This window comes from Ammospiza nelsoni, chromosome 6, assembly GCF_027579445.1.
Source record: "Ammospiza nelsoni isolate bAmmNel1 chromosome 6, bAmmNel1.pri, whole genome shotgun sequence".
Taxonomy (NCBI): Eukaryota; Metazoa; Chordata; class Aves; order Passeriformes; family Passerellidae; genus Ammospiza; species Ammospiza nelsoni.
In genome coordinates, this window is record NC_080638.1 from 25,345,906 (window position 1) to 25,373,122 (window position 27,217).

At 41.9% G+C, this 27,217-nt stretch overlaps 1 protein-coding gene across 3 annotated transcripts; it reads left to right on the forward strand.

The window, feature by feature from the left end:
* The first annotated feature begins 6,362 nt into the window (after positions 1–6,362).
* Positions 6,363–26,939, forward strand: C1QTNF4 (C1q and TNF related 4). Of its 3 annotated transcripts, XM_059475355.1 has the most exons (3): positions 6,438–6,526; positions 21,974–22,092; positions 25,426–26,939. In XM_059475355.1, the coding sequence occupies exon 3, from the start codon at positions 25,431–25,433 to the stop codon at positions 26,532–26,534; it is 1,104 nt and encodes a 367-aa protein (XP_059331338.1). In that variant the 5' UTR covers positions 6,438–6,526; positions 21,974–22,092; positions 25,426–25,430; the 3' UTR covers positions 26,535–26,939. The 3 variants fall into 3 exon arrangements, with proteins under 3 accessions (XP_059331337.1, XP_059331338.1, XP_059331339.1); XM_059475354.1 differs by lacking the exon at positions 21,974–22,092 and having other exon boundaries at positions 6,363–6,526; XM_059475356.1 differs by lacking the exons at positions 6,438–6,526; positions 21,974–22,092 and adding an exon at positions 6,852–7,017.
* The last annotated feature ends 278 nt before the right edge of the window (positions 26,940–27,217 follow it).

Consider the following 27,217-nt stretch of genomic DNA (forward strand, 5'->3'; position numbering starts at 1 on the left):
ACTTTGTTATAAGGGTTTGGGCTTCAGTCAAAGTTGGCTTTAACAGGGAATGAAAATAGGAGGCTGCTATTTTCCAACACTGTTTAAAATAAAAAATAGTGAAGAAATCATCACTCAAGAAATGAGACTTTATGGCTGTGTTCTGTTGAGTGGGCAGGGTAGTGTAGATGGGTGATTTATTGCAGACACTTCTGTTGTGTCATAATTCACTCAAAATAATGTGACTTATCACACATGCAGACTGGTAGCTTATTTCAACAGACAGTTAAGTGCTAAGTTGAGAACCATGGAAGTGAAAAGGCTATCTCAAAGAGCTGGGGTGTTTATATATGATTATTGGCTGTGCACAGATTTCAAGAAAGGGGATTTTACTGACACTTAAGACAGTTGAAGGAACTACCTAAGCACAGCCAGGTTTATATAAGCCCTGTGAAGAAACCCAGCACAGTGTTTGCAGCAGGCTGTGTATGTGCTTGAGGATGCTGGCTGACAAACATTTCTTCTACTGCCTTAGGCTGTCTTTGCCCATGTCCAATTTCTAACAGATGCCAAGGCAATCATTTGTGGAAATGCGCAATGAACAGAACCAGGAACCTCATCCAGGTGATGAATTGCATTTCTTTTCTTCTTTCACTATTTTTCAGACGTATCCATTTCCTAATGTGGATTTACCACATGGCAGTCTATGTACTCATTCAGAAATATTTAACAACGCAATTGAGGGGCAAGAAAAAATGTAAAAGGTTGGAGGTTACTGCTCAGACCACTGCTGTTTACATTTGTTCAGTTATATTCACAGAGGTTCACAATTTCCAGGCATGTTGTTATTGGTAAAAATAGCTTGGCAACGTGTTTGTTCTATAATTTCAACTAATAAGGAGAGTTCTTAAATCCCAAGGATGCCTGAAGGAGAGCTGATAGTAATAAAAATGTGTCAATTTACAGAATTTTAAAAATGTGAAAACTCAGACACACATAGAAATGAGGAATATGTTGGATTTCCGAGAAAATGCAGATTTTCAAATTGAAACATTGAAGAACTTAGTTACTGAAAAGATTGATCAACCCTGTAAAGATTTTTCTCAGCTTCTTTGACACATATTCTGATTAATCTCTTAGAGTGAAGATGAGGGTTTAATATTCAGATTTTTAGAAACACAGCTCAGAGATGAAAAGTAATTTTAGTTGTTGTGGGTAAATGCCCACATAATTCAGAACTTAATTCAAGGGACATGGAGGAAAATCAGAGATACATAGATATAGGTACACACTGTGGAAAGAAATAGTTCAAAATGGTTTTATTATTAGCCTAAAACAGAGAATTATATTGTCCTCATTTGGATATTAAAGATAGTTTTGTAAAAAAAAAAATCAGTTTTAATAGGCAAATTTTATTATCACTAAAAAACCTTTGAATTAGCTGTCAGTGGATACCATTTAGTTAAAATATTTACACATTAAGGAAATAATTGCTTCTCTGCTTATGTAGCTACCATCTACAAATTCTAGGGATTTATTTGGGATTCTGAATAGATCCAACTACAATGGTATTGTTAAGGTTTCCTGCTTGCATATGCTAACTGATCCTCATCTTTAGAAGCTGATTCTGGGTCAGTATTATTGAATATAGATATTAAGGTCTTGGTTATGATATTTAACTTGTATTCTAGTGATATGTGAAAGGAATAAATTTTCCAGAATATTTGTAAGGAAAAGGACAAAGACTGCATGAGGAAAGGGGAAAGCCCATACCTGTAAAAACGGTTTTCTTCTTTGGTGGTTGGATAGGAACTAACTTGTCGTTAGGCAAACTGTTTTAAAGTGATTTTCATTTGGGTTTCTTTTTGTCTGTTTGCTTTCTTGCTTGTTTCTCCTAACTGGATGAGACAGATTTGATTGTGGTGTCAGGCGATCTCTTGTTGAGTTTATACAAGATCTGTATAAGTGTCTGCAGGTGTCCCAGTGGAATTCAGAGTTGTACATCTCTCTGACATATGTCAGCTTCCTCAAACATAAAGGAAAATACTTTGTTTCTTCCAGGAGAATTTTGACATTCTTTTCATATTTGGTCATTGTGAAATGCTTGTCAGGACTTTAAGTTTCATGAAATTATACCACACCTACCTTCCCACAGAGGTTATGTGAACTATAAACATTCTGCAATTCCTATGTTGTGGGTGATATCAAAATTCTCTTTATCATCAAGAATTGTATTTTATTATTTTTCTTCTCAGGATCTAGGAGATAAACAAGTGAAATATTTCTCTAAATTATTTGACACCTTATTATGTTCCATGCACTGAATTCAAAATATATTTTTCTACATTCTTTTGTTGTCAATTTTTTGTGTGCCTGGCTGCTTCTCTGGTGGAAAGATCAGCATTTGTGTCTGTCATGTGCATCAAAATTGCAGCATTCTGCCTTGTTATCACTGTGCTGTTGGTTTCATCTGTCCTTTTTTTTTTTAATGGAGTCACCAGCAGCTATTGTTCACCTTCTTGCAAGAACGTCGATCAGATATCTCCTGAATTTTTCTGTTACATATTGCCAGACAAGCTCCTCGGTAGGTGTCTTGCTGGGAGTCTAATACCTATTCAGTAAGTTGATTGTCTACCAGATATTTTTTCCAGTCAGTCACAAAGGTTTTCTACATTCTCCTGGAGCTATTTTCTCAGTGGTCCCTGCCAGTGCCTCCCAAAGTAATCTTTCAAGAAATATTAATCTTCTCTCACTGTACACAGAACTGCCCTTCAATCACATGAACATAACTTAGGCTGCATTTCTGCTGGCATGCACCACATGCACCCAGCATCTCTTTCAGCTGGCAAGAAAAGGAAAACCCAGCACTGACCAGAGCTGTTGTTCCTTCCTCATTCACAAACATGGCACAGAACTGCTCCTCTAGAGACGTGATCATAGCTGCCCTCTGATCTACCTTTCCAAATACTCCAAATTTCAACACAAGATTTCTCTACACTTTGTTTTCTGCCATTACAACACACTCCAGACACCTGATATGATCAATGACCCTCAAGGCTCAAGCTTTAAATTCTTCTAAGGGAAATGGTACACATATCTCTCTTAAGTAGGCTATTCAGAATTATAGAAACCCAGACCATGGAAAGAAACAAACCAAAACAAAGCTCACCAAATCCCTTCAATTCCAAGAACAGTATTTGCAGGTGGGGTCTCAAAAAAAGCATTTTAGTTATTCACCCATGATAGTCATTAATTATGTCCTTTGCTGTTGAGAGACTCCACTGTAAGTCAAGTGATAACATCTGCTAAGACCTGATCATTCCATTTCCAGGTTTGTAATAAATAAGTAAACAGCAGCATCCTAATGCAGGATTTCTGACACATGGACCACCTAGGTTTATTTCTTTTTGCCTTACACTGTCCCACTATAAGTTGGTTTACATATTAGTGAGTCTTTACATATTCTTGAGGTGTTCTTTTTAATCCTTAGGCCTGTTTGAATTACTACTTACTCTGATATTTTGTATCTTTATAGTGATACAATAAAGATCAAAGCTTTAAAATATGGCCCATATTTTTTAACAAGGGTACAAGCAAACAATAAAGCAGGTAATAAGGAATATGCATACATCAACACCAGAAGGTCTGGGCTCTGATACAGTCACATCAAAGATGGCCCATCACTTTTCTCTCAACAGGAAGGCAGCAATAAAGATACCCAGAATGGGAAAACAAAGCTGATGGGCAACAGCCTTGCCTAAGATTTAGGGAGGACGAAAAATGCAAAACTGAGGTCATAGTCATGCCATGACATCTTGACTCACAGGGGTCATAAAATTGTTTGTCCAGATTGTGGTTTCTTATGCCTGATGAAAACAAACCTAAAAGGCATCCCAAGGACTCAGGAGCTTCTGTCCCCTGTCCTCTGTGTCACACACACCCATACACAGAGCCATGACCTCACACACACATATCTTGTGGCTTATGACTATGAGTGAATGTGTGAAACAGGAGTGAATGAGTACAAGTGACTGAAATCAGTTTCATTTTTAAAAAATACAAGCATCTTCTTTTACAGTCTTGAACTTTATAACACTGATTCTTATACTTTCAAGGCTGCCATTTATTAATGAGTTATGCCATGAGAATTTTCAGAATACTAACATGGAAAAGGCATTCCAATGCACCCATGGGGCTTCATGTCCTTGTGGGAAGGACTATCAGCTGCAGTGAAGGCAACAGTATGAGGTGGGACTAGAAGCTCTTTTTCTGCTCTCTGGTTTTGGGAAGTGTATTCCTTTCCCCCCACAAAACCAACTTCTCCTGCCTCTTTCCTGGGAACCCACAGATGAGGCAGCTCTGCTCTGTTTTAGCACTTTTCTAAGGAGATATAGTAAATTCACTAGCTGCTGCTGGATAGAAGAACAGTTGTCTTCTCAGCCCTCTGCCTCTCCTCAGCTGGGGCACAGGAGGCATGTACTAGCATTGCCCCAAGGAGAGAGAAAATCTGTCTGGCAGAGGCAGAACAGAGCACAGCTCATCTGGACTACACACAACAATGCAAAATATATATCTATATTATAATACTGTAGTATCTTCGTACTCAATTACTTTGACCCCTGTGGTAACATAGATATTTAGAAGGATAGTTTATCATACTGTTCATAATTACTCATCACTGCTATCATTGCTAGATGATTAAAAGGAATACATTTGTCTAGTTTATGTCCAAGATGAGCATTCTCATATCCTGGGAGTCAGTGGTCCATTCATTTCTCCAAAAGCAGTGAACTGAGTGTTGAGTAATCTGTCCTTTGAAATGTGTAAAGAAGCTGTTAAGAGAGCACAAAATCTGTTTAGCCAGCAGTACCAGCTGGATGTCAGCCCGTCCAGGATATACTCTGCTCAGCTGACAGCTGTTACCAGACCCACATGAGGGTTAGTCTCTAACTCTCTTATGTCTCATTCTGCCTGCCTTTGTTTTGCTCTGTATGAAGGAAGGAAAAAGATATAACATGGGGACAATGCAGCACCTGGTGGTACAGAGACAGGGATGATTTGCAGGGCGGCAGGTATTTAATATGATATGCACACTGTGTTAGACAAGAAGTAGGAAGTACTTGTTATGCCATAAATTGCATCCTCGCCCCAAAGAGTAAATTTCTTTCTGGTCATTCCATCTGTCAGTCCTCTTCCTCTCAGAATCTCAGAAGAAAGTTTTGTGTTTTCTTTTATTTCCCCCATTCTCTGTCTGTTGTAAGAATCAGCCTTGTGACTGGTACGTGTCTTATGTGAAAACTGATTCAAACGTGTTTGTTGCTGCAGCAGGAGAAAGTCCTGGTGCCACAAGAGGGTAAGTGGCAATGGAGATTGGATAGCAGAGCATGCCAGCACGGGGCAACAATGGCTGGACAATGCACAAGGGGAAACATTACCAGGTGCCCCATCGGTATGCTGAGTGAGTACACTGGCATTTAAATTCCTCCCGTAGCAAGTGGGTGTTGAAGGGTAAAAGACCTTTAGTGTTGGAGAGCCAGAACGTTTTTTAAACATTCACATCTTTAAATCTTCTTTTTGGAAGTCAACATTAGATTTTACAGGTTTAATAATAAACATGCTTTACAAAACTCCAAATTTGCTCTTCAACTCAGATCAGGAATGTGAAAAGCCTACTATTTTGCTGTCAGCAAAAATCAGTGGCAGCCTTCAAAGGAACAAGTAGTAGCCTTCTTGTTGTTAGGTGATGATCTAAGGCAAGCCAAGCTTTCTAGAGAGAGATACAAGCTTTTGATAAACCAAATAACACAGCTGGTCTATAGACATGCTTTGGGACTCAGAGATCTCCAGAGCAGAAGGTCAGACATGAACATGATCTTGGCTAGCCAAAAGCCTGTCGCTTCCCCCAGTCACATCCTTTGGTCTAGCTAAGGCTGTTTCCTCTCCCCCATCGGCCTGGCCGAGCACGGCCGGCGTGGGATCCCCGTCCCGGATGGCTCAGCCCGGGACTGGAGGGCGCTGCGCTGCCGCCCCACGCGGTCTGGCCGCTGCCCCGTGCCCCGGGCGGTGAGCTCGCCCGCCGGGCTCAGCCGCCGCTGTGCTGAATGAAGGGCATCGTCCCGCGGCGCCCGTCCCCCAGCGCCCTCTCCTCCCGGGAAGGCAGCGGGGCGCCCGGCCCGGCCGTGTCACAGCGCCGCAGCCTCGGTCACCCCTGTCCGTGCGGCGCTCGCACGCCGCCCCGGCCCGCAGCGCCCGCGGGCGCCGGCGCCTCCCGGAGGCCGCCCGGACTGCGGCGCTGACGGGGGCTCCGAGCCCCGAGCCCCGCCGCCCCCTCCCCTTCCCCGCTCCCGCCCGCCCCCGGGCCCTCCTCCCGTCACTGATTCGGCGCCGGAGCCCCGGGTGCCCGAGCCCCCCTCCCAGCCCCGGCCCCCGCCGCCGCCGCGGCTCCCGAGCTGTCAGTGCGCAGGCAGCGCCGCGGCCCCGCTCCGCACCGCGCTCCGCACCGCGCTCGGACCCAACGCCGCGGAGCCGCCGCCGCGGGGCGCAGCAGGTACCGTGCCGGGGGAGCCGCCGCCGCCGGGGCCGGCTGCACCTGCAGGCCGGGCGTGGAGATGGGATCCCCCGCTCGGACAGGGGCGATGGGAGCGGGGCCGCGGGCGGGCCTGGCCCCGGCGGCTCCCCAGGGGCGGCCGCCGGTGCGGAGCGGAGGGACCGTCGGGGCTCTGGCTGCGGCCGCCGCGGTTCTGGAGAAGGGGGGTGCGCTCGGGGCACCCTGCGCGGTCCCGGCCCTCGGGGCGGCGGGCAGGGCGCGGGCGGGCTGCGCTCCCTCCGTTCCCACCGAGAGGCTGGACAATAGCGGGAAATTCACGAGTTACCCTCCCTCACACCTATCATCCCCAATATGAAATGGCTGTAGAGTTTATGTGGGAAAAGGTATAAGATTTTGGCCCCACTTGTCGTGGAGACGAGGTAGGAAAACCTCCTAGGGACTCGCCATTGGGAAGAGCATCCTGGCAAATTCCCACAGGGACAGTTTCTCAGGTGAGAAATAGCAGTATTCCTGCATGGATCTATGGTTTCTTGGTGGAACAAAGTCCCGAGGGTCTTTTCAAGAGTAGCATATACAACTGAGTCTGTAATGTACGATTTTATGTTAGATAATACAATTTAGTCCTCTGTGTACTTGGCCATCCCACTGTCGTCTCCTCAACCCACTCTGTAAGAGCTCCCAGAGAAGTAGGTCAGTATCTCCAGATGATGTTTCTATTAGATGCTGGTGAGTTTCTGCGCTGCTGCCTGACTAGAAGGCAGCATTGTGACCCTTCCGTTTATGCACATTCTGAATGAGCCGAGCTTCAATTATTCATTCTGATGCTATTGCAACCTTCTGCAGTTTCTCTTCTCCAGGGACACGATGTGTAACAAGAGTTTGAAACACACCAGTGAAGCTGCAGTCCTGTCTTGGCATACGGCAGCTGTTTCCTTGTCTAGCCATTTTTAAGGGTTAGTTTGTAGCACTAGGAGGTATGTCAAGGAAGAATGAGGATTCCCAATAGAGCAGCATTACCCTGTGCATTCCTTCTGTTTCCCTCTAAAAAGCTGTAATTCAAAGTGCTGAATGGTTCATGGACTAGGCTCTGCACATGAGTTTGATATTTTCCATCTGAAAGAAGCAATGCCTTCAGAGGGCATTTGGTTGCCATTAATGGAAAACCTATGGCTTTGATAGAGAATTGGTTTAAATCTGACAATTTGTTGATGTTATAGGCATTTGCTGTTTTGTAGGTGAAGAAACAGATGCAGAAATAAAATGCATTGGAACCTGAAATTTGGCGCCAAAACTCAGAACCCTGTTTGTTGTTATTTATGTTTTAGGTGTGATGTTGTTGTTATTTGTATTTTACTTGTGTAATTGTCTATCCATTGTGCTGTGCTCTCCATTCATAAACTGTGAACTATTCGTATTTTCCAAATACAGAAGGCTGGGTGGGCCCGCAATGGCAGCAGCTATACTTGTGAAAAAACAGGATAACTATCCTGTGACCTGTGGTCATGTAGTGCATGATAAGCTTTTATAGTCTCTATTTTAATAAAAGGTGTATTTCAGAAGAGCAGCAAGGCTGCCTGTTCATCACCAGCTCTTGGAAGACTTGTATAAAATAACCTGTAACCTAGATGAACACAGGCACACAGAGAAAAATGAAATGTCAGAGATGTAAAGAGACAAGATAGTTTGAACCTTCTGTTCAACCTATAAGCAGAGCATCCTGTAATACAAAGACCAAAAGAAAAAGAGGCCAGTGCTAGCAGAAAATGGACAGGCAGTGAGCCTCTGAGTGATCACTGTCATTGTGCCAGAATTTCACCCATTCTTATGGTTAGTTATAGGCAGAAAGCATTGAAATGAACTGATACTGATAGTAACAGTAGATTTCTAAGGAGGTGAGTACCTCTGAGAATATAATATTTTCAGCTGAGAAATATCTCCCTCCAAGAGAATGAGTCAATCTCTGCATTGACTTCCAGGCAAAAGAATAGAGAAAAAAAATAGGGTTTAAAATTGCTATAGTCTTACAGATACTGAAGTAAAATAACAGGGCTTTGTTATCAGCATCTGAGGTCAGATGTTAGGATTTGGTGGCTTTTACTCCTGAACTCATCCATGAAGCTACCTTTTTAAATCACCAAAGTATGAAGCATGCATTCTACTCCAAGGTACCTAGTTAAAGAAAATAATGTTTCACTGAATTACAGTTTACTGACTAATCTATAGGGGTGAGGTTCTTTGTACTGTCTTGGAAGACACGTTAAGGCTTGGCAATTTGATAGTTCATCTTACAATATTTGAAATACTGGCTGTGATTTTCACCCAATAGAAATTAAAACCCTCTTACTTCTTGTTTGGCACTCAGAAATTTAGTATGGATCCTGTTGGCCATCAGAAGTAAAGTCAGAACTTCATTTTTCCTTTCAGCTTTTCTGTGCCTTTTGCTTTGACCCTCTTCTAGATAAGGAAATTTGTGTTCAAATGAGATAAGCCAGTACTACACAAGTGCTGTGTGCTGCTGGTGGTCTGTGAATACCAAGTCTACCCCTGGGTTCTTGTCCCTGTAAAGCCTCTTTCTAGTTGCATGTTTCCTCCAGACAGGTTAGAGAACAAAGGAGGAATTCCTGCTGAATCTAATCAAAGGTCTGAGGTTTCCAGCAGAGGTAACACTGCCAGAATCAGATGATCACAGAGCAAGCAGTAAGTGACTACTCCAGGGGCTAATAATTGATTACTAGGGCCCCACTGGGAAACAGGGAAAATTTATAAAGCCCTATTTCTCCCTCTTTACCCTCCAGCTGGTTAATTTGCACCATGCATGTTTTCTGCTGTGCTGGGGCCTCAGCCACGGTGCTGGGAAAACTGTCCATATTGGGTTAAGGAATTTGGGGACACTGTGGTAATGACTACTGGAATGAGAGTCAGGGCTAGACCAGAGAGTTAAGCCTCTGTTGTCAGGAGGAATACCACATCATCTTTATTCCAATGTACACAAAGGCTCACTGTCTGCGATGTGCCTGCTCGTGACTGTCATGGTTGGCGTTTCAGCTCTGAGGAAAAGATCCTGCAGTCACTGGTCAAGAGCAGAGGCAAAGGAAATGTTCAGTCCATTGAAATCAACCAGCTGCCTTGGTGCTGCCCTTGAAGTGTATGCTGCTGTTGTAACTACAGTGAATGTAATAAATTAGGGCATTTCTATCATACTCCTAAATCTATGAAGAGAAATGGTCACATCTTTCCCAATTATTTTGTCAGTATTCCAGCGGGTTCTGACAGAATTGACTTCAGTTTACATATTAAAGGCTATTCGTAGAACAAGAGTGAGAGATTTGATTTCATTTGGGTTTTGGGTATTTTTAATGTAAAAGTTGATATTCTTGACTATGGTTAGCACATTAATGCAAATATTTGTTTTGGTGAGGCATAGAACATAGCAGGTAAAGGAGGCTATAAACTGGGTAAACATGATTATCTGAACAGGCAGATCTTCTTTAAATATCAGAAGATTCAGAGCTCATAATATGTAGGCTTTTAATATGTGCCAGTCCTTCAGAGAGGCCACAAGCTGCTCAACACTGACACAGTAGCTGCATTGGGGTGGCCTGGATCTGCTTTTATTCAGTGTTTGCTTAAAGGACCTGGATGGTAAATAAGGAGTGGGTATATCACGTTTTCCAGGACATAAAACTGTGACACTTGAAATATGAAGGAGGAAAATACTAGAATTCAGAATTTTTCCAATAAATTGGAAGACCTTCTAGGAAAAGACCTGAATTGAATTCAGTAGGGATAAATACAAGGTACTACAACAAGGCAGAAATTACCAACAAAATAAGCACAAGGCAGAAGTAAATGACTAGGTTGCAACTCCAGAGAAAAGAATATGTTATGATAGATCACAAGCTGAATATGAGTCAATGTCATGCTGTTGCAAATAAAGGCAAACATCTTGCTAGGATATGTAAAAGAAATGGAAGTCTGGAAGACATGAAGCAATCCTTTTGCTCTGAGGCCAAAGCCTCAGCTTGGGGGCCGTGCAAAGTGTTGGTTCTTGCACTTTGAGACAGGTGCAATTCAATCAGAGGGAGTCCAGAGGAGGGCGGTAGGACTCATCACGGGTCAGAAAAATGTGACCTGCAAGATGATTTGAAATAACTGTAATTTTTAGACCTGAAATTTGACAGGGGAATATAACAGTCTTCAGATAAAAAATAGAGAAGGAAATGATCTTTTCTTCATGGTGGATGGAGCAGAAAGCAAGAAGCAGCAGAAAGTAAGATTATTTTAAACTACAAGAGTAATTTTCTTGGACCTAGGATAATAAAAACAGTTGGATATTTGATATAGGGAGGTTCTGAAGACATTTTAAGAACAGGTTAAACAATCATCTGTGAAGAATCAAATAAGGCTAGTGATCCTATAATGGGAAAGCACCTTGGACTGTTCAATGTCTTAAGTTCTCATCTAGACCATTCTTCTAGCATTTGTAGATCATTTCATGTGAATGAGATAAAAGAAGTCTGCTGGCCCTGTTCTGATATTTGTCTCATATCTAGCGCAGCACCAAGACCACAGATCACCTCTTTCTGAAAAGAGCCGAAAGAAGAGTAAGAACTTTTAGAAGACTGTTAGAAGAGGTCTCTCTTTTTAGAAGAAAGGGGAAGGAATGAAACATTCTGATTTCCCAGGAGCAGATGCTTGATTCAGTTTATGAATGCTGAAAACAATGCTATGGAAGAAGAAAAATTAATCAGGATTAGCAGTTAGTAAAATTATCTGAACTGAAAATACAAACTCTTCTAGTATTTTATTCCTTGAATGAAAGGCTGTAGTCCAAAAATGGGTTTTAGAGGTAAAATGGAGTAAATAATGGAATTCAGAATAGGAATAAAGTAAATCATAGTCCTATGATTTATATTTTTAGGCATTTATCCAGGGAGATAATCTAGGTCCCGTAGTACTCATGGTTTAACATATATTGTTTCATATAAATGGAACAGACAGTCCCCTGTGCATGGTGAAAAATCCTGGATCTCTGTGAGGAGACAGGTAAAAAGAAAAAAGAGAGCAATGATCAACACTTGGGGATGCTGAAGTGGTGGGCTGCACATAAGATCCTGAATAGAACACATTCTGACCAACCAAATAGTATTCTAATCCTCTAAAGGGATTTTTCTCTCTCTTCAGGCTTTAGACCTTTTCACTCAGAAAGAAAAGCTCTTAGAGAAGCTAAAGACTACTGGGAGCAGTGGAAGTGTTTTTATAGCAAGCAGGCAATAGGGAATTTTTTCTGTGAAAATAGGTACTCTCTAGGACTGAAAGACTGTAAAGCAACTGCTGGAAAGAATCTGTGTTGAATGAACAAGACAAGGAGAAAATGAAGAGCCAGGCTGCACTTTTTGTAGCCTGTTTTTGTGGAGCTGTTGCTCCGTGAACATATTAGCCTAATCATCTCTTGTAATTTAAAGACTCTTACACTGGAATTATCCATAAATTGATAGAAATCCTGATTTTTTGTCTAGTCTAAGATACGTGAGCACAAACTGTGACACTACATAAGCTGTGATGGATTTTCCCCCTCCCTCTCCCCATCTTCCATTACTGCTGGAACACCTTGGGAAAAATAATTATATGCTTAGAAAGCCAGTCACTTGATGCCCCAGATATTTCAAAGTGAATTCACATCCCTTCCACCCAAGGACTGAGTAGTGCTTGACATCAGCTTATACTGCTTTGCCTGAGTTTATTTCATTATTCCTCTTCCCATCCTTGCTTTTACTGTCTTTACTTCTCAGATGAGTGTATGAAACAGTCTTTATTTGAGAGACAGAAAGGGTATCCAAAAGAAGGCCTGCTGTGATCCAGTGCTAAAGGAACTTTAGCTTTGGAACAAGGTGGTTCTGGAAGAAGATCAAGCAAATATAGCTAATGTAAAAAAATCCTATTTTTACTATTAAGAGGAGACAACAAAGTGAAGGGGTTATTCTCCAGGAAACTTGTGAGGAAATCTGAGACAGACTGTGCAGAAAAATACTGAACACGCTGGAGGGGGTTCTGCAGATGGTAAATGTTTCTCCTGGTGGAAAATGTTGATAATTATCTTGAAAAGGAGAGCTGTTAGACAAAAGTACCTACAAGGAAGGTAGGTGACTGAAAGAATTTGAGTAGAGGAAGCACTGTCTTGAAATATGAACTGAATATGAATGTTTGGATTTAGGGTGCATGTCTGGAATTTCTCAGTGTGGCTGTAAGGAAATTGTGTAGGCTGTTGCAAATGGTCCTTCTTTCAGTATGAGCTGTGTATTTAATGCAAAGTAATGATATCCAAGCCTGCTTTAAATGAAGCATCTACATAGCCAGGTTCAGAGCAGCCACATCCTTCATGTTTTTTATATTATGTCCAACTAGAGTCTAAAAGTCAGGTAAAACCTGCCAATGCATTGATGCAGTTGTTATTTCAGTATTTTAACAAAATTCTTTTCCTATGAGCAAAATCAGAGGCATCAGCTTCAAGCTGTCAAAGGGAATTTTGCCTGGGAGGAACCTGGCTGGTCACGGAGATGAGCCTGGAATCTGTGAGCACTTGACAGGCACTGGGATCTTCCTCCCTGTGAATGAGGAGCTGATGAGTGACCAGCAGTGACCAGCAGTGCTTTTTGAGGGCAATGCCAAAGCCTTTTACCAGCAGCTCCCCGGAGCAGACAGAGTTTTACTGAAATAGTCACACAAACATTTCTGCTGCCATGATGAGAGGACTGATCTTTTTAAACACTGGAAGCAATATAAAGCTGGAAAGCAGATACTGGAAAAACCTTGTAAAGGTATGTGTGTATTGAGGGCATTGCTCAGGAATGCTTCTCTCTGTCCCTCTATCCAGGGACGTCGATTCTGTCTTGTAGGCGGCAGCACCTCTGTGTCAGATTGTCACAGAAAAGTCCAGGTTCAAAAACTTGTGAAGTGAAAGCTTGACTTATGCAGGGTGTTGGGGAGGAACTTCACAGTTCCCTGTTGAAAAAGATGACAAGCTGATTAAATCAGTGGACCAAAATATACTAAATGTTTTAAAAGTGGAATCAGAAACTGTGGTTTTCCTGAAGATATCAAATATCAATTCACAGCTTTGGGTTGTCTCGTTTGCAACAGCTATAGCATTCTGAGAAATAATTGCTAGTAAGATGGGTAAAAAATTGAAAGAACTCAGATTCCAGCTTTCTATAGATCTTCCTCACAAGGGATTTGGCAGGTAAGACAGAAAATGGGAACTACACCTTGCTGATTGTGAAGTGTCAGTATTAATAAGCATGACAATTACTAACCCTGACGATTTACTTTGCTACATTTAATTGTCACTATAGGTTACTATATGTATTGAAGAATTTCAGTGTTCATCAAGAACTTCTGTTCCATACCAGGGGAAATCTCTGTCTCAAGGTGTCTCAACTGTCTGGTGACAAAAATGGGGGTAGTCTCAGGCTGTGATTATTCTTTAATTATTTTTTCTTGATCTGTCTACTAATTCCCTGTGTACAAAAGCAACAGGATTATCATGGACAATAGGAAGAAATACTTTCCTGTGAGGGTGATGAAGCAGTGGAACAGTTTGCCCAAAGAGGTTGTGAACATCCAGCCTTGGAAGTGCTCAAGGCCAGGTTGGATGGGACTCTGGTCTAGTGGAATGTGTCCCTACCCATGGCAGAGGGTTGGAACTAGATGATCTTTAAGTTCTCTTGCAATCCAAATCATTCTATGATGCTATGATCCAGTTGGACAGTTGGAGAATGAGACCAGAGAAAATATTAGCATATGTGGACTATGACTGACACCCCTTTTTTCCCCACACAAAAGTTTTCATTCAGATCTGTGTCCTGACCCAGTAGGAGGAAGGGCAGAAATGAAATGCCAGTGCAGAGATGACAGATAAGTGGATCTTAATGCCTTTTATCACCTTCCTCATTGAACTAGAGCTCAGTGAATTTCCAAATTGAGATGTTGCTGCATGTTGACAATGTAGAGCAGCACTGCAGTGCAATTCAGTGTCTCTGAGTTTCTTTACAGTAATGAAGCAGCAGGGCATGAAAAGAAATGAATGTGGGTTTTTGGCTGAGTGTGATGGCAGATGTTAAAAGACAGCATGTTTTCCTGACTTACCTGTCAAGACACGCTAAAAAACTTGCAAAGAAAGCAGCATTCCTGTAGGAAACTGCCCCAGTACATTGAGAGTTTTTTCAGATAGATTTGCAAAGCCTACTGTCAGAAAACAGTAGTCAGTATAAAACATAGCATTAGAAGATGATTTATCAAGCAAAGTAAAACTAATCTCATCCTTTCTGACAGTTTTCCGTTAACTGCAGGTTGTCAGGATGGAGACCAGATTTATCCATCTTGTGAAAATTTTTGGACTGCTAAATCAGCTCATAGCAGACAGTGAATTCAGACTCAACGATGAAATAAAAATGGTTTTTGTTGTCATGGCATGTAATCCCAGCTGGCACAGCTATCCATTAATTCCCATAGGGGTCCACTGCTTCTCTCCACAGATTTATCCTAACTTGAGCTTTGATGATTAACCAGCAAGAACCAGCATATTCCCTCTAGCTTTCACTCAGGTGGGTGATGTGGCAGGTCTTAGAGAAATGACTGGAGGACAACATTCCAGTGAGTGGGGGAAGGGTTTGAAAGCAACTTCTGCAGGTGCAGAGTTCCAGGAAAAAAATTATGATTATTTGCCCACTGAAGTGAGAAAGGGAGAGAAGGTGTGGCTATGCAGCTATAAAAGCAAACAGAAAAGAAAAATCTAAATCTTGGTTTTGTTTGATTAGGATCTTGCATTGCAATTAAATTAAAATCACATATTCACTGATACAAAGTGCAGGAGCACAAACTCACAGAAGGAAAATTGAGGACAAAAAATCATTACAGAGAGGACAATGAACAAGCCTTGAGAGCGCCCACAGGTTCCAGTATCTCTTGTAATATCACCACAATTTCCAGGACAACACTCTTCAACAGGAAGATGTAACACAAAATTCCTGTAATGTCAATTGCTTTCCTATTTGCTACATCTTTGTGGAGCTTGGGTCCAACAAGTTCATATTAGTTCCTGGACAAATAACCTACTATTAACAGTTGTTTTCATTCTTAGTGAGGAAATGAGAGAAGAACATGAAAGAATCACTGCAAGATTTTGCCCAGCTGATGGTGCCATAGGGTGCTGCTGGATGACTGGGAATGTGAATGAAAGTGGAAGGCAACAGGGAACAGGAAGGAAAGCCTGCACAGCCTGTGTTTAACTGGAATATTTACTCTCATCTTGATGACCTTTAATGTCTCTAAGTATTTGTTGCAACTAAGGATTTAAAGAAAATGGACAAATACAGCATTAACTCTGAGAATAGCCCAGGAACCTCCTCTTCTGGTGAGCGTGAGTGGAGGATGAAAATATTAATTCAGCTGCACTGAAGCAAACTGGTGCTTGGGTCCATGGAGGAAAGTGTGGTTCAAAACAAGTCAAATATCTGCCTATCCTGTAGGTGTATTTACATAAGGTAAACACCTACGGATGTTCTCTGAACTGTTGCTGGACTTTCATTTCTTAGCAGAGGGAGGGGATATTTTCCTGAGAGCTAAACCTTACTTCACTGGAAGGAAGTAGTGTAGAAAGGCTGCTAGAAAGAGCTATGATGTGTAACAATAAAGAAAGAATAACAATAACAGAAAGAATAAAGGTTTTAGAATTTGAGTTGATTCCAGAGTACTGATTCCAGTGTCATTCTGCCTACCTAGTGTTTCCACTTCGTCACTCACAGCTCAGTTTACCCAATTGAGTTTAAAGCAGAGATTTTTTTTTTTTTTATGTTCCTAAGGATTTGAACTATCATGCCACTTCAGGAAAGCCTTAATAAGCTTGTGATCAGTGGGGCTGTCCAAACAGTTTTTCTTTCTGTATGAACCCTTTAAAGTCCCCATGCTTCTTGTGTTATTGGGGAAAATTATTTCTCTTTTTCCTTAAGAAACTCTTACTAAAAGAGAAAAATTACAGCAGTAGTCTGGGATGCTGAACCCATCTGTATTTTACTTAGGTTCCCAGTTTTGTCTCCAACCTAGAAAAGTATTTGGTAAACACTTCTAAGTTTTCTTCCTCATTGTCTCTTAAGAGTCTCTCATTTGTATAGTCATTGCCTTCCTCTTCTCCTTTAGCACTGCTGTGCTACTAACTGGCTTGTTCATTCCAGTTCTGTCAGATGATTAAATCAAGCCATTTTATTTCATAGAGTCATGTAATGGTTTGGGTTGGAAGGGACCCTGGAGATCATTTCGTTCCAACCCGCCTCCCATCATGGGCAGGGACACCTTACACTAGATCAGGTTGTTCCAAGCCCCATCCAGCCTGGCCTTGAACATTTCCAGGGATGAGACATCCACAACTCTCTGGGCATCCTGTTCCAGGGCTTAAAAACCTTCACAGGAAAGATCTTTTTTCTAAATATCTAATCTAAACCTATCCTCTTTCAGTTTAAAGCTATTCCCCCTCGTCCTATCACTACATGCCCTCGTGACAAGTCTGTCTGCTTTCTTGTAGCCCTTTAGGTGCTGAAAGGCTGCAGTAAGGTCACTCTGAGGCCATCTCTTCTCTAAACTGAACACATCCAACTCTCTCAGCCAATCTTCATAGAAGAGGTGCTCCAGCTCTCTGGTTATCTTTGTAGCCCTCCTCTGGACTCACGCAAACATCTTTAATATCCACATCCATGACATTCATTTTAAGTATCTTAAGCCAGTTGAGAAGTTTAAAATAAAAACCCTGTGAATAATTCTTGTTCATTTTTAGAGACTAATTTCACATTGGAATAGCCTGAATTGCTCGTACTCAGCATTCTTTCTCATAAAGTGTCTGTCATCCCAGTAGGTCTGCTGCAGGTGGAGTTTCTGGCACTGTCCTTTTGCTTCTTATGGTTTTACCATCACAGGCAAAAACACCCAGGACTTTTGTGGGAAAATCCTCCTGCTACATGGCTTCTAGCCCAGCCCCCTGGAACAAGGAAATTGCCCTCTACTCCATCCTCTGAGTCCTCTGAGTCCTCTCTCTCTAGAACTTGATTGCAGTGTGCAGTCTGCCTTTGGGGCCTTCCTCTCTCACTCTCTTAACTGAGATCTTTATGGTATTCACTGATAAAATGTCAGATAGTTTCTTTTGCCTGTCAAAATACCTCCTGATATTCCAGGCCAGACTCTTTATTAATCCTTTATGCCAGTGTGATCTGCCTCCTGGTGCAGCACTATGATCCCTGCTTGGATAGATGAAATGCTCCAATATCACCTTATTCCACAGTCTCAGCATCTCTTGTGCACACCAAGAAAAAGAAATGAGCACATAAACCAGGTTAAAAGAGGAAATTATGTTTGGGGCTGAGAAAAGAGATGGTTTAACTTTGATATTACTGTAATTGTAGTGGAATCCATGTGAAAATTTCAACTGTTGAAATGGTCTCAGTGTTTTATGTCTAAAGGTAGCAGTGTTAAATAAAACACTGCACAGCAGCAGACTTTTAGTTTTCTCAAGATGTGGTTTCCAGTCTCCTCTGGCTTCTGCTTTCACAGGAGCTGTTTGTCACTGAACTCCTTCCCATCAATGGCCAGGTTTTTCACTGTTTATTGCTGGTGTAATTTCAATGATTGCTTATCCACTGCTGCTTTAACTGCATGTGAAAACAACTTTACAGAATTCAACACATTTTATGAACTACAGTTTAAACTGAAATGTTCTAGCAGTGTTTTCTGTTCTTCCACTTCTGGCCAGTGTTAGAGTACATTTCTTTGCTTTGAAGTTTTAATCCTGTTTTCTTGACTAGTGTGTTTGTGGTGGAGAGTTGGACTTGTGTAATGTGTCCATTTAGAAAAGCATGTAAAAAATTATAACATCTTAAAGCTTTAGTTTGCTGGAATAACTCCTTGCTCCCCCCTGGGATTTATTCAGCCATCTTCTCTACTAAAACACCATTTTGTCTAAATTAATATATTTTAAAATGTAATGGTAGCCAAAAAGGCAGATGCAGTGTATCACCCTGGTACTTCAAATGTATATGACAAATTTTCTTAAATGATGTTAAAGAAGAAAAATCCTAATGTCAGAACTATCATGTTTTCATTTTGGTCAGTGAATTTACATCATTTCACATAATATCATTTTAGCTTAACCAGAGTTGTTAGGACTTCAGTTGAAATAGCAAGTTTCATCATATTCTGAAATGCAGGGTAACAGTAGTGGCTTCTGCCCAAAAAGTCTCTCCATTTCCTTTTCCTGAGTATGGCTGGAGTTGAGGCACTCGAAAATAATTTTTGCCTCTCCACAGATTTTTGAGTACACAGAAGATGGTTTATTATGTTAAAGAACTCTTCCTTGACTCAGGGAAACATTCAAAATTAAGCACTTTCTATATTAATGCCATACATGTCTGTCATTCAAGGCATGACATATACTTTCTAAAAGACATCCTGAATGCTTCAGACAATGTTTTACCTCCCAGAGTTGTGCCAGAGTTAAAAAAAAAAAAAAAACAAACACATTCACCAGAGCCTTAAGTGAATCACTGATTTTGTTACTCATGTACTCTTACACAGATTTTGCTTTTGAGGATGTGCTACAATTATTTTCTCTTTGATGCTGGAAGAACTGAAGCATTTTCATCATTATCTGATGCTCTTAATCTGTGTTGGATGAGTGGAACAGACAGTATGTGGTATCTTGGGAAAAGAAATCTCACTAACTATAGTCCAAGAAAGATGTTCATTACACAGGCTTTCACTGATTCAAATAATTGAAACATTTGCAGCTGTCCTTAAATATTAGGGTGAGAGCTAGGGAGAACATGGCTTTGCTCTTGCAGCTTACAGGATTTAAAAAACCTTTTAGTAACAGCTGAGCCAATTGTACTGCTTCAATTTTGTTTCATATCTCATTATTCAGTGATATTCCTGGCAAAACTCCCACTGAAACTAAAGGACTCTTGCATAAAGTAGGACTAGGGAACCTGGATAATTAATATTTTGGTATAAAAAGAAAACCCTTGTGGGTTTCACAAGTAGGTCTGTCCTGCAAGTGTAGAAATGGGGTGACCTTTCTATTGTTGAATGTCCTTTTGTAGATCCACGTGTCTCAATAGAAGAGTAAAACTAATTGTCTTTTCACTGGTGGATTGATTCTGTTCCAGGACAGAAAAATCACCTCCAGCAAACTCAAAGCTATTAAAATTTCCTGGGTCATGCAAATGGTGAATTCTGACTTTCTTTTCAAGAAAGTTTTGCAGCTCTTGTTCTGCTATGTGAGTCAGTGAGTCAGTACCACTTTAGCCCCTTCTTTTCAGGTCACTAATTTAATGCCAGTGTCTTTGAGAATTGTTTAGCTGCATCATGTGTTTTGTGCCTCCTATTCCAAATTAGTTTCTTGACTTCTTCTCTGTGGGCTGCTGTTCCTGCTGGTACTGCCTAAAGTAAAATCAGTAGCCTACCTAGCTTATCAGTTGGGTTTGCTTAGCTTCTTCCATGCTTCTGTGGTGTTGGGACACTAAGGAATGGCAGGGTAGGGGACAAGGGCCCTGATTTGTGTGTAAATGTAATGAGAATAACACAGCTGCCACACACTGAAGACCTATTTTCCATCTCTAGTCTGGATATTTCACTTCACTCTTCAGTTTTAAAACTTGGATCACATCATGAACTCAGGGCTGGTGCCACAGTGTCCGCAGCCAGTTTCACATCCCTGGTGCTATCTCTTCTCTGCCAGAAGAAAACTATTCCAGTAAAAGAGACTTGGGCACCATAAACAATTCTGGGGGCATTTTGGCAGCTTGATCTTTCAGAATTACTATGAGAATACTCAAGTCCAAAAGCTGTCACGAGTTGCCTCTGTTTATAGAACCCCTTCAGCTGGATGTGTCTTCCTAATGATTGGCAAATTATTCTTAGACTGGTTTAGTTTGAGAGGCAGTTATTAGATACTTTCCACATTATTTTTAAAAGAACCTAAATGGTGCTGAAAGTGGTGAGTGGGAGCTGTCAAGGAAACAACTTGCTAATGGAAGCACAGCATAATTAACTGCTTTATTTAAATTACTTGCTTTTGGAAAGAGCTGATAAATAAGGGGCAGCAGCAGAGGGTCTTTGCAACTGTACTGAGTTATCCAATGTTTAATAAGGGACCTTATTACAGAGAAATTAACTTTCAAATAGAAACAAGGATAGTGGTCATTTGAAGGCTCATAAGGTCAGATTCACTACACACTTTATTAAACTTGGTCTGTTTTGTCTTTCTGTGCTTTTTTCGGCCAGCAGTGATGTCCTTTCAGTATCCCCCCTGACTCCTGGATATGCTGAACAAAGTCTGGAGCCCAGGCAGCATTTCAGAGAAGCAGGCTTGTTGCTAAAAAGCCATATCCTTTCCTGTCATTTGTTGTCTCAAGAGCACACAACCATGTCACAGTCATCTTGGTTCTCCATGCAGCCACACCATGGTGATCACTGGAATAACAATGAATGAGTATGAATCTGGAGCATCTAATAGCCCTTAAAAGCTTGCCTTTAGGGCTTGGTATTCTAAGCTGGAATGAGCCTGCCATGCTGGAGGTAGCACTCTGCAAAAATAATACTGCTGAACCAGCTGCTGGGCTCACAAATGTGACAGTTTGGGATTTAGTTCTTAGTGAGATATTAGGGTCTACTAGTATTGTTTAAATGGCAGCAGTAGCCAAATGCTGTACAGACATGGAAAGAAAGACAGCCATTTCCCTGAGGAACACAGAAACTACAAAGTAAGCTAAAATAAAGACAGCATGGAAGCAGATGTGTGACACTTAGGTATGGATTGTTTCATTGAATATGCTTCAATTTGCTGGAGGGAAAATAGTCTGTCTGTTAGACCTGCTGTTAGCTGGTTAATTCCATGTAAGTGCCATGGCTAGGGTTATTAGGGAGTGAATTTTAAATGCAAGGAGTAGTAGCTATGGGATTCAGTTACAGACTCAGGAATCATGACTTAGGAAGTCTCTAGTCCAAGTTCCTGCTGAAAGCAGGGCCTCAGGAATCATGACTTAGGAAGCCTCTAGTCCAAGTTCCTGCTGAAAGCAGGGCCAACACTGAGTGCAGACTGGGTTGCTCACAGCTTAATCCAGTCTTGTTTGTAAACTTCCAGGGATGGAGATCTTGCAATCTCTTTGGGCAAACTGTTATATTCTTAGTTGCCTCATCATGGAATTATTTTGCTTATATCTGGTCTGACTCTTCCCCTTCAGATTTAACGATCATTGTCTGTTACTCTTCCACCATGCTCACCAGTGCAGTACCTCGCACTGTCTGGAGCCACTAAAGGCAGTGAAAGGCTGCTACTAGGTCCCCCCAAAGTTTTCTCCTTTCCATGCTAAACAAGCCCAGTTCAATCAGCCTCTCCTTGTTGGGCAGGTGCTTCAGACCTCAACCATCTTGGCTGCCCTCTTCTGGAATCACTCAAGTGCCAACTGAAGAGGAATAATCACAGTCTGTGGTTCCTGGCAGTGTTCTGTTCTGCACCCCAGCGTGCTGTAAGTCTTTAGTACCTGCAGGGCACAGCACTATCTCAGGTACAAATTACTGTTCTCCTGAAGCCCTAGATCCTTTTCAGATCCTTTTCAGACAGAATTCCAACCAGTCATCCATCTGTACCAACTCACAGGCTAGTCCATCCAGGTACAGTATTTTGCATTTATCATCACTGAATTTCTTTTCAGTCCATCCCACCAGTCTGTCTGGGTCCCTCTGAATAGCAGCTGTACCTCCAAGTATGTTGGTCAACCATCTGTTTTGGTGTCATCTGCAGACTGATAAGTGGGCATTCTCTCTGCTTCTCAGGACATTGATAAATAATATTGAAACATCTGAAATTAAACATTAAATACTAGTTCTCAAGCCTGATAATCCAGTCAGTTTTTCACTTATTTAGTAGTCCACTTATCTAACATCAAAATTTGGACAGAGGAATGCTCTAGGAGACTGAAACAAAAGCCTTGCTAAAATGCAGGTGACATCCACTGATCTCTTCCCACAAGACAGCAATCAGTTTGATTAGTCTATACTCAATTAAATAACGTGGGCTAAATTGCATGTCCTTTGACTAAAAATATGTTCTAAGAAGGACACTCCATGATTTTCCCAGGGATCAAAGTGAAGGCCTAACTTGTTGACCACCCTGTAGTTTTGCAGGTAGTGTCACTTGTCCTTTCTGAGTATGGGTGCCACATTTGCCTATCTCCAGTCACCAGGGACCTCCTCTGATCTCCCATCACCTTTCAAAGATGATAGAGAGTGGCTTCAAATTGACATCACACAGCTCTCTCAGCAACCTTCATTGCAGCCCGTGGAGGCCTGAAGGAGCAGGCTAGGTCAGGAAAAACATTCTGAATTCAGGGGCATGGAGGAGAATTCTGAGATGTCGCAGGCAGAATGGAAGCTGCAGACAAAGTTTATTAGAGAAGCCCTCCCTTCATGAACAGAAGCCACAAGGTACAGAAAGGACTCCCTTTCTAAATCCTTTCTGAGAGAGGAACCAAGCTACAGCTGGGCACCATCTCAGCCCCAGACTTAGTCAATGGTTTATATCTAAAGAGTTACACAGGTTTAATTGAGCTTTTATGCACCTTCATCCTGCAGAATTAAGGATGGCAAACCAGATATATTTCTATAAATAAAATTATGTATTTATTTTAATTTATTACAATAATGATTAGAGGGAAAAAAACTTAATCAGAATAATTTCCTGCACAGTATGGATTGCTATTACTAGTGATTTAGTGCGCTGTTTTTGAAGCAATTATATTAAAGCGATTATATTCAAGGTAGCAGAATAATTGTTAAGCAGAGATTGATGTTACTTACCTACACCAGCAACTGGGAAAATCTGTGTCGTTCAGCCTCAAGGAATAACCTTGAGAAGTGTCCCCACTGAAGGGAAGGATCTTCACACACCTTAGGGAGGTATGCTAGAAATCTTTGCTGTGCTAAAGTGACACTGGCCTTTTATAGCATAAAGTGATTGACTTTAATATGCGTTCAAAACAGGCATTTTTTAGATTATGTGTTCTCAGGCTTACTCAGCAAAATATGCTTTCTGCTGAAAAATGTGTTGGCAGCCTTTTAGTTCCTTCTCTTCACCTTCCAAATCAGGACCTGCACATCCTTGCTGCTCCTAGCCTTGATCAGGGAGCCTCAGTCTTGCGTGTCCTTGTGGTGGGGGTGGGAGTTTGGTCAAGCTGGTCTCAGCATTCTTCAGCGCTAAGAACAGCAGAGTTATCCTTGCTCAGTGTTATCACTCAGTTATCCTTGCTCACTGTTTTCACTGATCAGCAGCCCGTCCTTGCTCCACTGAACAGCAAACTCTCCTTGCTCAGCCCTTCACTGACAAACTTACAAGCCTGCTTAGGCTGAGAGCCCTGCTACAGATGTCTGTGAGAGAAGTGATCTAAGGTAAAACTGGGACATGGACGGATATTTCTTTTAGTCTTTGCTAGTGTGCCATTTTCATGTAATTGAGAATCTAATTTATTCTTGGGTTCTTAGGTATTAAAGCTGCACCTCAGATTTCAGTTTTATTCTCAAGTGTGAGAGAGCAGGGTTCGAGCTGAATTCCTTCTGGTGAGTGATTCTAGGTATCACATCTTGCCAAGTAGGATCCCATTGTCACCTCACAGTCTATGTTCATTCTGTGTGCTTTACTTCTATTACTAGGCCATCTCAGATGATTCAAATATTTACCCCTTTATCCTTTTTAATGCAGGATTTGTCTTCAACCCTCCCCCACCAATGAGTTGCATGTTTTGCTTCTGTTCTGTTGCTCTGTGAATGCATTGTTTGCAGGCTGGCAAGGCACCAGTTTTGGTGTGACAGATGGAGCAGACTGCAAACCAGGCAGTTGCCTCCTAGCCTGAATGATATTTTAATAAGCACCAAGAGGTGACAGAAAGAGAAGCTTCTCACTGGAATGACTGGCAGTTTTGTTTCTAGCCTGAAAGCACTAATAGATAATTTTTGGCCTCAATCCAAAAAAAAAATTTAACAGAAAATCCTATTAGCTCCTAACTTTTTTAGGGGTCAAAGAAGTTTTTATGTCTAGTCCGTTATCCATTTAGGGAGTTTTTTCCCTATTTTTGGTATTTCAGTTCTCTCTCAGAAATTGTACACTTTAGGAGAGTTTCCTTTTACTTACCATTTTGTTTTCCTTCTTTTTTTTATTACTTGAGCAATTTTCTCCATTGTCTTCCTTCCCTAAATATTCCTTCTTCTTCATATTTCTTTATACTTTCCACAGATTCATGTTGGAATAATGGGATCTAACAGCTTACTTGGCTTCCAGCTTCCACATCCTGTGAAACAACTACTGTACTGCGAGGCAATGGCATCTGCATGGGAATCTCTAGAGCATATGTCCTCTTCTCCCTGCCCTCCAGCTGTGTCTCCATTGTATAATACAGGGTTTGTGTAGGGCTTTGTTTCATCCTTGGTCTTATGAATAAAAAAAGGCACAACAAAAGGGAGCTCTGGCAAATCCCCAGCAGGCTCTGAGATCCCTCTGCAATATGAGCAACATGGTGTTTTGCAGTCAAGCTGTAGGATAGTCAGGCTTTCAAAGGAGAAGATGCTTTTTCTTTCCACAAGAACAGGTTAAAAATGGTCCAGCTCTCACTAGGAAAATATAAAAGTGGTGCTGGGATCTGAACTATGGTGTGGTCCCATACACTGCTCAAAGAACACACTGGAAATTTCTCAATATTTGGACATGGATCTTCATGTTTATTTAGCAATATTCAAGTCTGGATTTCAACTCATTTGTGAGCTGTAAATTAATGCTATTCCTGCTAAAATATGCTTCTTTTTTTTTCCAGATACAATGATGACACTGAACGTTCAGATCATCTTTGGCCTCCTTTGCTGCATGATTTTTCTTCCTACAGATGGCTTCCCAGCAGACACCAGTACTGAATTTCGCTCTGCCTTCTCTGTGGCCAGAACCAGCAGCATGGAAGGAAGCTCTGAGATGGTGATTACCTTTGACAAAGTATATGTGAATATTGGCAATGATTTTGACCCCAAGACTGGACTGTTCCGCTGCCGGATCCCAGGAGCCTACTACTTTTCCTTCACCGTTGGGAAATACCCAAAGAAAAACTTGTCTGTCATGCTGATGAGAAACAAGAATGAGGTGCAGGTAATTGTGTATGATGAACATCACCGCAAGGAGCGCAAGGTGGCCAGCCAGAGTGCCATGCTGCAGCTTGACTACGGGGACACAGTGTGGCTGCGTTTGCACGGAGATCCCAAGTACGCTCTTTACAGCAATGTGGGGCCCTATACAACTTTCAATGGCTACCTGATCTATCCAGACACTTCTGCCTTCTTCCAGAATGCTCTTGACTCTCAAGAGCTCGGGCCACACCCTCACACAATTCAGCAGCTCCCCAGAGAGCAGAATGAAGCCTCACAGCGACGCGTGTTGTCTGACCAGCCAAAGAGGGTACAAGACCCTCGCTCTGCGTTTTCTGTTGCCCGCTCACAAAGTCTCCTGGGGACAGATGAGAAGCAAACTCAGCACGAGCCAATCACATTTGATACAGAGTTCGTGAATATTGGAAAAGATTTCAATGCCTCCACTGGCATCTTCACGTGCCGTATACCTGGAGCATACTATTTCTCCTTCACCATTGGCAAAATGCCCTTTAAGACTATGTCAGTGAAGCTGATGAAGAACCACAATGAGGTGCAGGCCATGATCTATGATGACAACCACTCCAAGCGGCGGGAGATGCAGAGCCAGAGCATCATGCTGCCTCTGCAATACGGGGACACCGTTTGGCTCTACAGCCATCAGCATGATGGCTACGGTGCCTACAGCAACCACGGCAAGTACATCACCTTCACAGGCTTCCTCATCTATTCAGAGGCTCAGCCAAAGTGGCTGCCAGGTGCCAGCTCACCTCAAGAGTCAAACAATTAAATGCAGATGTGAAAGGAGCATAAGAAGAGCCAAGGTGCCATGAACTTGGGTATAGCTTCTCTGAATATCATCCTCTACTTTGAGCATGCTGTCATGTGTCCAGTGCTTTCCTTACGCTGCACGCTTGTGCCCTGTCTGCAGGGCCACTGCTGTGTGTGCCATTCATCCATAGAGAGGCCTTTCAGGTTGTAGCTGTGTGTCCCGTGTTGGTGTTTGATTTAACATAAAGCATGAGGTAGTTTTGGGGCAGGGGGGGCATTGTAGTGAGATGCTGAGGATCAGAGAACTACTGCAGTCATGTTACTGAAGATCTCCAGCATCCAGAGAGCAAAGGGTGTGGTGGCTTTCCTTGTTTATCCAGGGAGGGAATAAATGTAATGAAAATGAATGTAATAAAAATACAAAATATGAGAATGTTCTCAGTTTGGAAGTTTTGCTACTTTGTGAGACTTGCGTGCTTGTCACTGGCTGAGGTACCAGCCAGCACAGAGCTCAGGTGAGAGAGATGCATGGAGACTGTGTGAGCTGATGATATGTTACTGAGCCAGTCTGTGTACACTCTTAAATCATTTGTGTGTGTGTGTGAACGGTTGGTACCTCTTATGGTTTTATTGCAAGTTTGACAGTGGTTTGTGCTTTTCTTTATCTGATGTAGATGAAGTCAAGAAGCTGCAGTTGAGAAT

What these genes read in the sequence shown, in the direction of transcription:
- C1QTNF4 (XM_059475354.1), top strand. Translation starts at nt 25,431, where the DNA reads ATGATGACACTGAACGTTCAGATCATCTTTGGCCTCCTTTGCTGCATG.